We start from the raw sequence: 12,477 nt of genomic DNA, 5'->3' as shown, positions 1-12,477 counted from the left end.
CCACCTGCCCACCAGCACTGGCAAACTAAGCGCCTCCAACTGCTTCATAGTGAGGGGCAAACCGACCCGCGGGTCGCGAACCGCACTAAGGATGCGCAGCCGGCAAGCCACGCCGTACATCAGTTGGCGCGGGAAATCAGGCGAGCAGAATGGCCTGCCGTATGCCGCTGCCCGCATGAGGGCCCTTTGTCGTACCGGGTTGATGTCGTGTCCCGCAGCTTGGATGCAGGTACTGACCGCGGCGGGCAAAAAGGCCGGACCCGAGTCCTGGAGGAGGAGGAGGGGGGGAGGGGCACACACACATTCACCTGGCATGATACGACAAAATACGGCAAAGTACGACACCAAATGGAAATCGCCTTTCGCCAGCGATTCCGAGCGGCGTAGGGAGAAGCCACGTCCCTCAGCGGGCTGATACCCGGGGGTGGGGTGGGAAGGGGGAAAGAGCGCAACAAGGTGGGAGTCTGTACTGTTTTCCAACCACCTCGTACATTCCCCACCCCACCCCGCCGCTCTCCCTCACCCCCCCTTGCCCTTGCCGTACACCTACCTGTATGTTCCGAAGGATCTTATCGCACCGGGGGTTCTGATCGTCGTACAGCGCACGTGCGTCCCACAGCTGCGCCGCCGGACTTGTGGCACCGGGTCGAAACACCTGGGGTCCCGGGGGCGGGGAGACAACAGCCCGCCGTGTACGGAGTGTACGTGTCTGTATGTATGTGTGTGTATGTGGGGGGGGAAGAAGAGAGTGCGTGCGTGTGTATGTGCGTACGGGGTTAAAAACGAAGCGGGTAATGGACTTACGGTCCTTCCGGAGGAAGGAACCAAAAACATCCCCTGTGTATGTGAGGCACAGTGACGTCATCTCCGGCAGTTTGCGCCGGCGGGGGGTGGGGGGGTTGTAATTCTGGTGATGCCTCTTTACCCCACGAGTCGCCTGCTCCTCCTCCTCCTCCTCCTCCTCATCATCATCATCATCATCATCATCATCATCAACAACCCTCCTCTCTCCCCGTCACCCTCTCATTCCACTCTTGTTTTTGTGCCCCGACGATTTCCCCCTCCCGCTCCCCCTCCCCTTCCTTGCCGTACCTGCACACAGCACTCCGGTACCCTCCGCAGTAGCAGCTGAGAGGAGCGACCCAGCAACAGCCGACAGCCGTCCAGCTCGGAAATGACCTGCAGGGCCGGAGGGCGGCGGGAGGGAAGGGCTCGTTGCGTCAGTGGTAAAAAAACCCTCATCCCCGCCCTCATCTCCCCCCTCACAACCCCCAACAAATACACACACCGGGTCATGTGGCCTGATTACACCAGAGGGGGGCAAGACGGACAGAGACAGACAGACAGACAGACACGCACCGCCATGATATCCTCAGAAAAGCTCCACTGAACGCTGTCGCCGTACGGCCCAACTAGTACGGCAGTATCCGGCCACGTCAGCAGTACGGCATCTGATCCCACCCAGTGCATTCCGACAGGGGGCGTGCTGTCCCGCCCGGTCTCCAACTCCAGCAGGGTCCTGTTCAGGTCTGTTTAGGGTGGTGGGGCGGGGCGGGGGGCCGGGGGGGGAATCGTACGCGGAGGGGGAGGCGGGGTGAGGCGGGGGCGGCGGAAGGGGGGATGAGCGAGTGGGGGAGGTCAGGGAGGAGTAAGAAGCTGCCTACTCAGGGTTAGCAGGTTGGTGCTCACCACCCAGCAGTGGACACAGTGGTGACGTCACGGTGCGCAGCTCGAGATGGTGGTGGTGATGGTGGTGGTGGTGGTGGTGGTGGGTTGGAGAAACTGCCCTCAACCTCCTCCTCCCCCCCCCCAACCCCCCAAACCCCCCACTCACCGGCCGACATGACCATCAGCCGGTTGTCCCGCACGGTGTATAGCGCCACGCAGGCGCCGTCGGGGGACATCTCCAGATGCACGGCACCACCCGCTGCCACCAGCGGCGGCGGGTAGTGGTCGGTAGCTGAGGCCTCGTCCAACTGCCATAACGAACCGCCAACCACCACGAAGACCTGCTTGGGCGGTTTGTTTGGGATTGCAGGGAGGGGTGAGAGGGTAGAGAGGCCAGGAGTATTTTGCTGCTAGCGTATTTGCTGCTTTGGTGGTTGTCCGAGGTTGGATTCCCTGGCTTGCGTGTACTTTGCAGTGTGTGGACCTGCCATATACCCCCTGCTATGCCGCGTTGACTCACGGGCGTGACCTCCTTACGGCCGCCCATGGCCCACCTCACGGCGGCTCTATAACTTCAGATACTATGTGTTTACTAAACTCAAAGAGCTGTCCGTCATTTTTGGATGAAGTAATGAAAATGTACGAGCCGGCCTCAATCCATTCCTTTTCCTCTAAAAGCCCCAAATCCCGATTTATCACTTATTTAGGATATATTACTACAAAAAATAAACACTGTCGACCACCCACACTTCGGACACACCCCGGCCGTGTCAGAAGAAAGAAACCAACCTACATTTTTGGAACCCTTAACCGAATTCCCAACTGTCAACCGCCACACTGCCGTACCTCAACGCCCCGCGACAGGGTAAATTGGGGGTCCAGCACCGCGAGGCATTGCGGCAACCCGGGTCGACCCAGACCGCCCAGGCCGATGATGCCCAGGCTCGCAGGCTGGAAAGAGGCCCCGCCGCCGCCGCCGCCGGCGGCGCCGCCAGTGCTCTTGGCTGCCGCCGCAGCGGTGGCGGCGGTACGATAGGAATCCTTGGAAGGCGACTTGAGGCGTGTTGGCTTGGGATCCCGGAGGTTCTGTACGACCCAAATCTCGCAGCTCTCAACTGCCGACGTCGCATCCCCCGCCGCCGCCGCCTGGCGCGGCTCCGTGACCACCACGACACCGCTGCCGTACACCTTGGCGGCTGCGACACCGTCGCGCTCCACCGCCGCTCCGAAACTAAACTCCCGGATCTTCTCCGCGAAGGGGGAGAACAGGGTCACCTGGCGTACGGATGTGGAGGGAGGGTGGGTGGGAGGGAGGGGGGCACGGTGGGAAAGACGAACCACAAACGAGTGAAGCTGCTGCCAGGGCAAGAGTGTACCAGACGTTAAACTGACCGAAAGGCGTCCGTGAAGACGGCGACCTCGGGATGACGTAGTGAATCTGATGTCGGAAAAACTACCTACCTACGCCGCCAGGACTAAAACAGCAGAGAAAGCAGTAATGCCAAGCCGTAAAGAAGTAGGTGTAGAAAAGTAGGTGTAGAGGCGGCGGAGAAGTAGTACATCACTGCTGTCGTAAAGGTGGAATAAAGTTTGTTGCTGGCCTGGAGAAGTAGCTGATTTGCTGGTAATAAAAAGCTGGTGATAAGCAAGTGCTCCTCCCAACCCCCAAAAAACGCGCGACCAACCCGACTATCCTAGTCGGGCTAGCCGGAGAGGGAGGGTGGGAGGGAAGACGAACCACAAACGGATGGGGATCACGTCACCGAAATTGCAGCTGCCAAACGTACCAAACTTCCAACCACTTCAACCACTACCCGTCGCTGACGTCACTGCTGGCGGTTAGCCTGTTGACAGCCATAACCGCCCCTGCTCCCCCCCCTTTCCACATACATACATACATACACTCGGGCCCCGCTCACCTTGCCTTTGGCGTCCACCACCGCCAGCTGTTGCTCGTCCGTCCAGGCCCAGTCGACCAGCCGGCCCCCCTCCCACACACACGCACCCAGAGAGGCGCCGGCGGCGGTGAAGGTGCGCAGCACCGGCTTTAGGCCGCCACCTGCCGCAACTGCTGATGACCCGTGGGTCACAAGCACGGCACGTCGCTCGTCGCGGATGGCAGCGATGGGGCCGCCGTAAGGGGCACAGGCCAGGCTGATGAAGAGGACGAGGAGGACAAAGAAGGAGAGGAAGAGGGGAAAGAGAGAGGGAGAAAGTAAGTATAAGATTAATAATAAGTGTTACGGCTGATGTGGCCGTTTGCGGCGGCGCGGACATAACCGGCGCGGTGTGGTTTGCGTACCGCTTATCCTGCAGCTCGAAGTCGCCCCAGGACATGTCGTACAGCATTTCCCGTGAGAAGAAACAGTCGCCCATCATCTCCCACTCGCCCACTATGGGAGGGACGGAACGGGGGGTTCAGGGGGAGGCCAGGGAGGGGGGTCAGAGGGCCCTCGGGTGAACACCACAAAAGTGACCAGGAGGAGGAGAACGGGAACCGCATTTCAGTGCATGCCACCATTATGAGACATAAACACGCAGTAAGCTAGGATTATGTTACCGTAAGGAGCAGCGGAGAAATGCGAAAGCACGAGTATGTCGTGCTGTTAATTGAACTCCAGACGATGCTTATTGCATATCTATACGGTCTCCCTGAAACGCAAAGGATCTCACATATCCGCTTAACCAAGCTTCATGGCGCCACGGTAACTCACCGGCTTGAGTCCTGAGCTGCCCCATAGTGTCTGCCATCGAGACCCAAACGTAGATGGATTTCTTACAATGTTAGATGTAACTGTGTAATTACATCAGGTATAGATATAAAGTTGAGCGTTTTTGCCAAGTATGTTCTTTCTGGCATCTGTGCACTAACCCGAGACTCGCGTTGGAAAGGGTTCAGGCAATTGAAGCCACAGAAATCTTCTTCAAGGTTACACAACATTCGGACTCTGAATCGTAATAGCTTGCGTGAGTGAACAGGACATCCTGCCGGGAGGAAGGGCTTGATTCTTCGTAGTCTAGAGCAACGTAAAACCAGTTAGATATGTGCGAGTATTTACATCGGATACCAAGACAAGCAAAATGCCTAGTGTGCGCTATCGTGCGCGCGTTCGATCTTCGATAGTGACGGGCTTACAGTTGTTCGTTAGCCAAGACCGGGAGTCCGGGACGTGATATATGAAACAAACTAAACCGGCGTTTGCACCATTCCGCTCTTTCTGGATCATGCAATCAACCACCTCGACTGACTGTCGTTTACGCATTCGTTTTAAAAGCAGCCGCCAGGGCTCAATGACGCTCGTTCAAAACACATCACTAGCCGGCAGCTTCCCGCATCCTCATTAAAGCTACCATCAAATAATGGTCCGAACATATTGTGGCAATCCGCAGAAAACCGGCCCCGCGCAGCTGGCTCCTCCAAACGGTAAGGCATGTGGACTGTGTGAAGCGGCGATATGGAGCAGCAGACGGGCAGACGGGACCAATATCTCCCTACGGCAAAAGCATGTTTCTGCCAGACCAATTAGTTAATTTCCGTGTACCGTGCACTCCCCGCAACCTGCTTTTCCATCCGACATGGTCATCCGCGTTAAGCATCATGCCAGCAAGTTAAAACATTTAAATTGGTGGGCGCTCAACAAAACTTTTATAGTTGTTTATATGCCCGCCCGAAATATGATGGACATGAAATTATGAGGATGTCGTACTTCGTCGCGCTCACATGGATAGCGTCGTAGCCATCTGTGTTCATATGCCCGTCGTATGGTACGACCAACGGCTGCTGGATCTACGGTTTCCCCCTGGATGTATGGGCACATGAACCTCCCTCCGCCACCGCCTGGCGGCAAACCAGACCATCGAACTTAAAGTCCATATAACTCCCGAGCAACCCCCACACCGCTAGAGCCCCCTGCCTTAACACACGCCAGCATTCACAGCCCCGGAGTAAATATCCCTTTTAAGCCTTTTTCCATCCCTCACCCTCACTCCTCGCTGCATGAAGCGGTGCCTCAATTCAACATCGTCCACATTCGACGAGGTGTATGTACGTACGTATGTGCGAGCGTAGATGGCAAGACCGCCGAAGTCGAGCCTCTGCATCCACTCACGCAGCTTTGCTTGCTTGGTTAATTGTTGGCTGCTATGTCCGGTTGTAGGCTCTCCGTANGCTAAGCTGCGTGAGCTAAGCCCACAACAGGACATAGCAGCCAACAATTAACCAAGCAAGCAAGCAGAGGTCACGTCTCAACCATGTCCCAGTGTAACTCAAACGTACATACACCAAAGACGCCTAGCAAGGCCACAAAGCATCCTCAGCCATAGAGCCCGAGCCGCCGCTACAGCCTACCTCACACCTCACTATCCCTGCTGCTGCTGGGTTGCTACTGCTGCTGCTACTGCTGCTGCTGAGGCGCCGTTTGTTCTTGCTTCAGCAGCTCGAGCGACTTCAAAACATCCGCAACGATATTGCTGTCATACCACTTTATGGCCACCTTCCCGTCGACATCTTTCTTGACCGCCTCCAACAGCTCGTCCCAGTCGTACAGCGGACAGCCCAGCTGTATCAGGGTACGGAGAGCCTGCACATGTGCACCGGCCTCCGCCGCCCGGAGGAGGACGTCCGGAGCCAGCGGGTAGCCCAGCTTGTGGAGGTGCTTCAGCACGGCCAGGTCACCATAGTGCGCCGCGGACACGTAGGGATCCTCATCGATCAAAGGCGAAGGTAGCTGTGTGCATGGCTACACGTACATATTGTGCATGTACACGTGTACACGAGTAGGGCACAAAAGCAGGTGGGGTGGGTGTCGTCACCTTAACAGACTGCTAGACGTCAACAACATCACTTGAGGATAAGTATTAGTCTTATAAATATAATTATCATTACTAATGGGTACGCGCGGTAGTTAAACTAGGGGGGCGGCTTTCCAAAGCCGAAAAGGGGCTCGGCCCCTGTGCAGCCACTTTGCTCCCTCTTTGATTCGCAGGGCAGTCCGTACGGCATAGGAATGCAAGCACAAGAACGCCGTTATATTTGGAGTACACACTTGTTGTTGTGAATAGCTTTGAGGTGGTATAACTTTATGTCAAACTCGGAGCCATGGAAAGCTATCTGTGTCGCGCTCCGATTTATCTGGAATTTCTCCTTTGGCAGGTGGATGTAGAATAGAGATATAGCTTCTACATTCAATCTTTTGCGGAGCGAGATATGTAACTTTATGTCAAACTCGGAGCCATGGAAAGCTATCTTCGCGCTCCGATTTATCTGTAATTTCTCCTTTTACAGGTGGATGTAGAATAGATATAGCTTCTACATTCGATCTTTTGCGGAGCGAGATATGTAATTTTATGTCAAACTCGGAGCCATGGAAAGCTATCTTTGTCGCGCTCCGATTTATCTGGAATGTCTCCTTTGGCATTTCGATATAGAATGGATATAGCATTCAAACGCTATTTTTTGCGGGGCGAGATATGTTAGCCACTGACTGACTGACTGACTGACTGACTGACTGACTGACTGACAGCAGTGAACCCGGGGGGCTCGGCCCTCCGAATGGCGCTTCGCGCCCGGGGCCTCGCCCAATAAAAAATAGACCAATATGTCGTACTTGTATGTGTGACGGGGGAATAGTGGCAGTACCGCAAAGCAATAATATTGCAGAGTTATCTGTATGTATACCGCACTTGCTAGAAAAAAAGGACTGGGTTGGTTGACTGCTGCTGCTGCTGCTGCTGCTGCTGCCGCTGCGGAAATGGCACAAACCGATTGGCATGTAGGAAGAAGTCATTCTTTGGCTCATTTCTTCCTGTGCTGACGACCCCACTGCGGCCCCCCTTCCCCGGAGTAGCTCCCGGAGCAGGAGCAGTACGCCGGGTGTTGGCTCCCCCCTGGGTGGCTACCCGACCGCCTCCTCTCTACCGCCATGCCGTCCCCATCCCCATCCCCACCTCCAGGACTCCCAGACCCACCGACCCACCGAAGTAGAATAGCCCCTCTCCACGAGCCAGTCCATCAGCTGCAAATTGCCGCCGTTGACTGCATAATCCCAGCCACAGTGCCCCAGGCAGTTCACACCCCACCCCCGCGCCACCAGCCATGCCACCAGCTCCAAATTACCACTGCCCACTGCACGACCAAGGAGTCCGTGGTTACTCGCATCCGGGGTGATATGCAGGACCTCCACAGCCCAGACCACAACGGGCAGGCAGCCCTTCCGGGCTGCATCTGATGCCAGGTGGATGCCATTTATCGGCAAGCCCTTGGCGTGCATGTACTTCGTCACAGCCAGGTCGGGCATAGGAATCCAATGGTGGATGAAACCTGGGCGGACCCCCTTCTCCTCAAACAGGTAGATTAGGGCGTCCAGGTTTCCGTAGGCCACAGCTGCGGTCGCTGCTGCACTGGTTGCTGTGTAGCCGCGGTTGCACAGCCACTGGAGGCGGCCAACGATGTCGTGAGGGCCACCCGCACGAGCAGGACCACTAGCACGAGCAGCTGTAATGATTGCCTTTTCCGAACGAGGATAGCCCTGGGCCTCGAGCCACTCCACCTTGGCCCGCCAGTCCGGTGTGGGACTGGCCGCCGCGGCAGCCAGTATGTTCCCCTTTTGGATCTCGCAGAGCGCAGGCGGCTGGGCTTGGTCCTCCAGAACCTGCTGGTACAGGCGCTGGAATGACTCCAGCCCCAGTCCTTCCGCTGCACTGGACAGCAGCTCTTGGAAATCATGGTCGGATTGCAGGTACTGCTGGTGAAGCTGCTTCAGAGCGTAACTAAGCAGGTCTTCTTGGCCCCAGCGGGCGGCACTGCACACATCGCCAAGGCGCAGGGGGCAGCCGGCAGCCAGCAGCCACTCAAAGACGTGCTGGTGTCCGTTCCTCGCCGCAGCAGACATCGGAATGGCCAACCGCCAATCCCGCCACATGCAGCCGTAGTGATCCCGTAGCAGCTTGCAAATTTCCAGCTGCCCGGCCGCTGCGGCGGCCTCGAGCAGCGCCGCACTGGCTACCTGACCAGCGTTTTCGAGGGCGACCTGGAGGTTCATTTGGGAGCCGCTTGCCGCGGTCAGCTTTAGAAAGTTAAGCCGTTGGGAGTCCGAAAATGCGCTAAAGGCATCCGGGTTTCCCCAGCGCTGGCGGAAGGCGTGCGGCGGGGATGGCTCCGACAGCTTGATGGTCTTGAATTTGCTTAGCTTACTCGCAGTTGCCTTGTCAACCTCGCGAAGAAACACAAGTTCGTTCGCCGGAAGGTAATCAACGATACGGTAGGAAATGACATCCTGCCAAGCGGAGCAGCCATTTTGTGTAAGCTCCGCCATTTATATAATGATTGACGTCGAGCGACCCCGGTGCAGGTGCTATTCGCAAGTTATACAACCAACTTGATTGTGAAAACTCTAACCGTCCTTATCTGTTTAACAAAAGCAGCGCTAAGCTTAACTGCTTGATTTATAATAGATGATAACGGTGATAACGGCCAGGGGTCGGCAAACGCCGCTGGTACAGCGGGTCCTTCCGTTGTACCCGTTGCACAAATTCAACTCTATTCTTCATCGCTGGTACGGCAGCCGTGCGGCAGGGTGCAGCCAAACGTGGCCGCTCTTATGGCGGAGGTTCAGAGCTCGCCTCCAAGGGAGGAGGTCCGAAGCGCAACCCCAACGAGCCCATGAGCCAAAGTGAACGGAAACACCACGTTTCGGCCGAGCACAAATACCGGTCAGCTTACAAGCAGCCACAAACAGAGACATTGGCGCTCACTGTGCTCTGCATGTTACATCCTGCCATACTTCTGCAGTATAAACGTCCACCGTACCACAATACCGTACGAGCGGTGGTGATTTTCAAAGAATGATTGGTTCTGGCTTCGAGCAGGTGCTTATATATGTCATGGTAAATTGCAGGCCTAGTTCCCCTTCATGCAGGGACTTCTTCTTGTCAATCCTACCCCCCTGCAACACTCGAGCTAATTTACAGCATGGCCACGCTTCCAGCCAATCAAACCCGATGCCAGCAGCAGCAGCGGCGGCGACGGCAGGGGTGACTGCAGCAGCCGGAGGGGGGCCGGCAGCGCGGGTCGTGCTTTCGGCTCACGCTCACGACACCGTGGCTGGTGCAGCTGCTGAAATTGTACGGGGGCCGGATTGTACTCATGGATGCGACGTACGGCCTCACGAGCTACAACTACCCGGTCATTTCTTTGCTCGTGGTGGACCAGCACGACAATGGCATCCCCATCGCGTTCGGGGTGATTCCAAGTGCAGAGGGTAAGGAAGATGTCCAGGGCTTCATCCAGGACGTTGAGGACCTCGCGGGTAACACATTATTTCCAACTGCCATTGACTTACACGAATGCAAGCTCTACATGCAGGTACCGGCCTGTGAGGTTCTTTCTTACCATTCACTTTGCAGTCCAAAGGAGTCCGCGCACTTGAACTGGCTGCAGCAGTTGTCTGACCACCTGAACCACACTTTCAGGTTGCTCCGGACACCTGGGTACCTGTACAGCAACCATTTTATGTACCTTAACTTACGTTCCCAGGCAGCAGTCACTTACTGCAATGCGTGCTAATGTAGTACGAGTACGAGTGAGACGCATGACGTCTTTTCTCACTCGTACTACGTATTACCACTCAACCTCAGCCGCAGTAACATATCATGCAGCATGCAGTGCCTTCCAGGGACTAGCACACATGTGTACACCTGCATAACTGGTCATTGCAGTGCAAACAAACACACAAGATTCCCGTCCCATTTTCCCCAGTTAGTCCCCAGCGGTACCTGCTTGTAATGTCGTCAAGGAGCATTTGTACGACAAATTCACGTAGGATGCATCCTGCTTGCAGTCACCGCACCCTATGAAGAAGTGCGACTCCACGTGTTGAGCGCCACCTGTATACACAAGGGTAAGAGATTCCATATGTAAAGAAATCCAAACAGGCGCCGTCACTCGAGCTTGCATTCTTCCAGATCATTTGTGGAACTTACCGGGCCTGCTGTTGTCCATCATGTACACCACAACGACGAGGATGCACATGGTAACACCGGCCCAGTGCATCGCCATAGGCTCGTTCTGGTACTTAAGCACAAGCTTCTCAGAGAAGTCGGCTGTGGTTACGAGCTCGTGGGCCAGTTGCCGATCTGGGTCCGACAGCATGTGAAACATGCGCCGTTGCCAAACCTTGCTGAAGTGGTGCTGTGCAAAGTCGCCGAAGTCGTTCAGCACCCACCGTTCAACTTGAGAGAGCTTGCAACGCTTTTCTATGTACTCCACACGATCACTGCTTGTACCTTGGCCCTTGCAGATCTGCCTGACCTCGACCGTTGGATCGAAGGTCTCGTGACGAAGCTCGTCTTCAACACCGTCAGGAACCTGTTAAGCAAGGATCCGAATAACACACGAAAATGCGTGAGCAGGACTCCCATTGATCCGGCAGATGCTGGTGGTGGGCGCTGAACCTGGGCGATCCACTGAGAAGCCGGCTAGGGTGACTGGATGAGGGTGCCCCGAAATACCGGGGAAGGCAGGGTTTCGCCGGGTAGCGGCCGTGGGTGAAGGTGTGCCCCCCTGTCCCACACATCATGTAATGTCAGATAAAGGATGCAGAAGGCCATAGGCTGCAGCAGTAGGACAGAATTTTACACGACCTACAGATTAGCTTGCAACACTATTTATTGAACAAGGACACACGATCGTGAGTGGGTTGGCGGTTGCAATAATGTGGATACCGGGCACGTACTTTCTCCAGGCAGTACCAGCCTAACTCCTCGATGCCACAGCGTGCACACGCGTGAGAGAGGCATGCACTGTGTGGCAGAAGGCCAAGCTCTTCCGGTTCGTGAACTTCTAATTCCCGCTGACAGAATGCTGCAGATAGCAGAGATTGCACTGTGAGCGTCTCAGGAAGTTGCATTTGTGGTCGGACCCGCTTAAGCCTCGTCCCACGAAGCGGCGCCGGTGCTAACTTCCACCGATACATAGAGGCAGCTTTAAGGAGGTTCTCGAAATTCACACACCGAATACAAACACAGACTGACCGTTGTACTGCCTGCAAACAATATTTTCTTTTTGTGATATTCCAAATATGTCATATGTTGGGATTTGGGGATTGGATAAAATAGAGGCGCGCGTGGAGGAACAGACGGACATAGAGCCGCGCGCCCACCCCTGCGCTGTGTTTCAGCCCGGTCAGGGCCCCCGGTGCTCGTCCTTTCTCGGGCGAGACAACAACATCAATGTAACACCCCATCAACAACAACAACAACAACAACAGCCCGACAGGAGGCCGACAGGAGGTACTTGCCCAGCTGTCTGCGGCCAACATTAGCCTCCCTGCAAACGCAGATGAACAGCTTGGCTCAAAAACCATCACAGCAGCGGAGCTACGGGTCGCACTGGTCAAGAGCCAGCCCGGCAAGGCACCAGGATGGGACGGCATCCCAGCCGACCTATACTGCAAATTCTGGTCCACCATTGGCAACACCATGGCGGGCCTCTTCACCGCCATAGGCGCAACGGGGCAGGTGCCGACCGGGTTCCTGGAGGGCATTATCACGGTGCTCTACAAGAAGGGCGACCCCAAGCAACCCGGTAACTACCGCCCTATCACGCTACTATGCGCCGACTACCGCCTACTCGCCAAGGTACTGGCCAACCGCCTGGGGCCGGCCCTGGGGCGCATCATCACCCCCGAGCAGTCGGCCTTCCTCCCCAAACGGCTCATCGGGGCCAGTGTGATGTTCCTGCGCCACCTATCCCACCTCCTTTGCAAGCAGAACCGCCGGGGTCTCCTGGCGTTCCTGGACTTCGCGAAGGCA

General features: G+C 56.1%; 2 protein-coding genes across 2 annotated transcripts in view; both read right to left on the bottom strand.

Annotated features, from left to right (window-relative positions):
* The window catches only part of VOLCADRAFT_105988 (uncharacterized protein), a gene marked incomplete at both ends in the record, with an annotated part of 12,811 nt that extends 8,404 nt beyond the window's left edge, over positions 1–4,407 (bottom strand). The window contains 10 exons of the mRNA XM_002953419.1: positions 5–267; positions 551–655; positions 805–837; positions 1,093–1,179; positions 1,360–1,529; positions 1,835–2,012; positions 2,515–2,943; positions 3,588–3,822; positions 3,971–4,061; positions 4,383–4,407. Coding sequence (XP_002953465.1) covers positions 5–267; positions 551–655; positions 805–837; positions 1,093–1,179; positions 1,360–1,529; positions 1,835–2,012; positions 2,515–2,943; positions 3,588–3,822; positions 3,971–4,061; positions 4,383–4,407 — 1,616 coding nt within the window. The remainder of the gene's footprint in view (positions 1–4; positions 268–550; positions 656–804; positions 838–1,092; positions 1,180–1,359; positions 1,530–1,834; positions 2,013–2,514; positions 2,944–3,587; positions 3,823–3,970; positions 4,062–4,382) is intronic.
* Positions 4,408–5,809: 1,402 nt separating this feature from the next.
* On the bottom strand, positions 5,810–8,981 carry VOLCADRAFT_94302 (uncharacterized protein; the record flags this gene model as incomplete). Its single annotated transcript, XM_002953418.1, has 3 exons — positions 5,810–5,842; positions 6,162–6,395; positions 7,644–8,981. The coding sequence occupies 3 exons, from the start codon at positions 8,979–8,981 to the stop codon at positions 5,810–5,812; spliced, it is 1,605 nt and encodes a 534-aa protein (XP_002953464.1).
* Between the last annotated feature and the right edge of the window lie 3,496 nt (positions 8,982–12,477).

Source organism: Volvox carteri, assembly GCF_000143455.1.
Source record: "Volvox carteri f. nagariensis unplaced genomic scaffold VOLCAscaffold_36, whole genome shotgun sequence".
In the NCBI taxonomy this organism is placed as follows: domain Eukaryota; kingdom Viridiplantae; phylum Chlorophyta; class Chlorophyceae; order Chlamydomonadales; family Volvocaceae; genus Volvox; species Volvox carteri.
The sequence above is the reverse complement of the archived record's forward strand: the minus strand, read 5'-3'. Positions and strand labels throughout refer to the sequence as shown.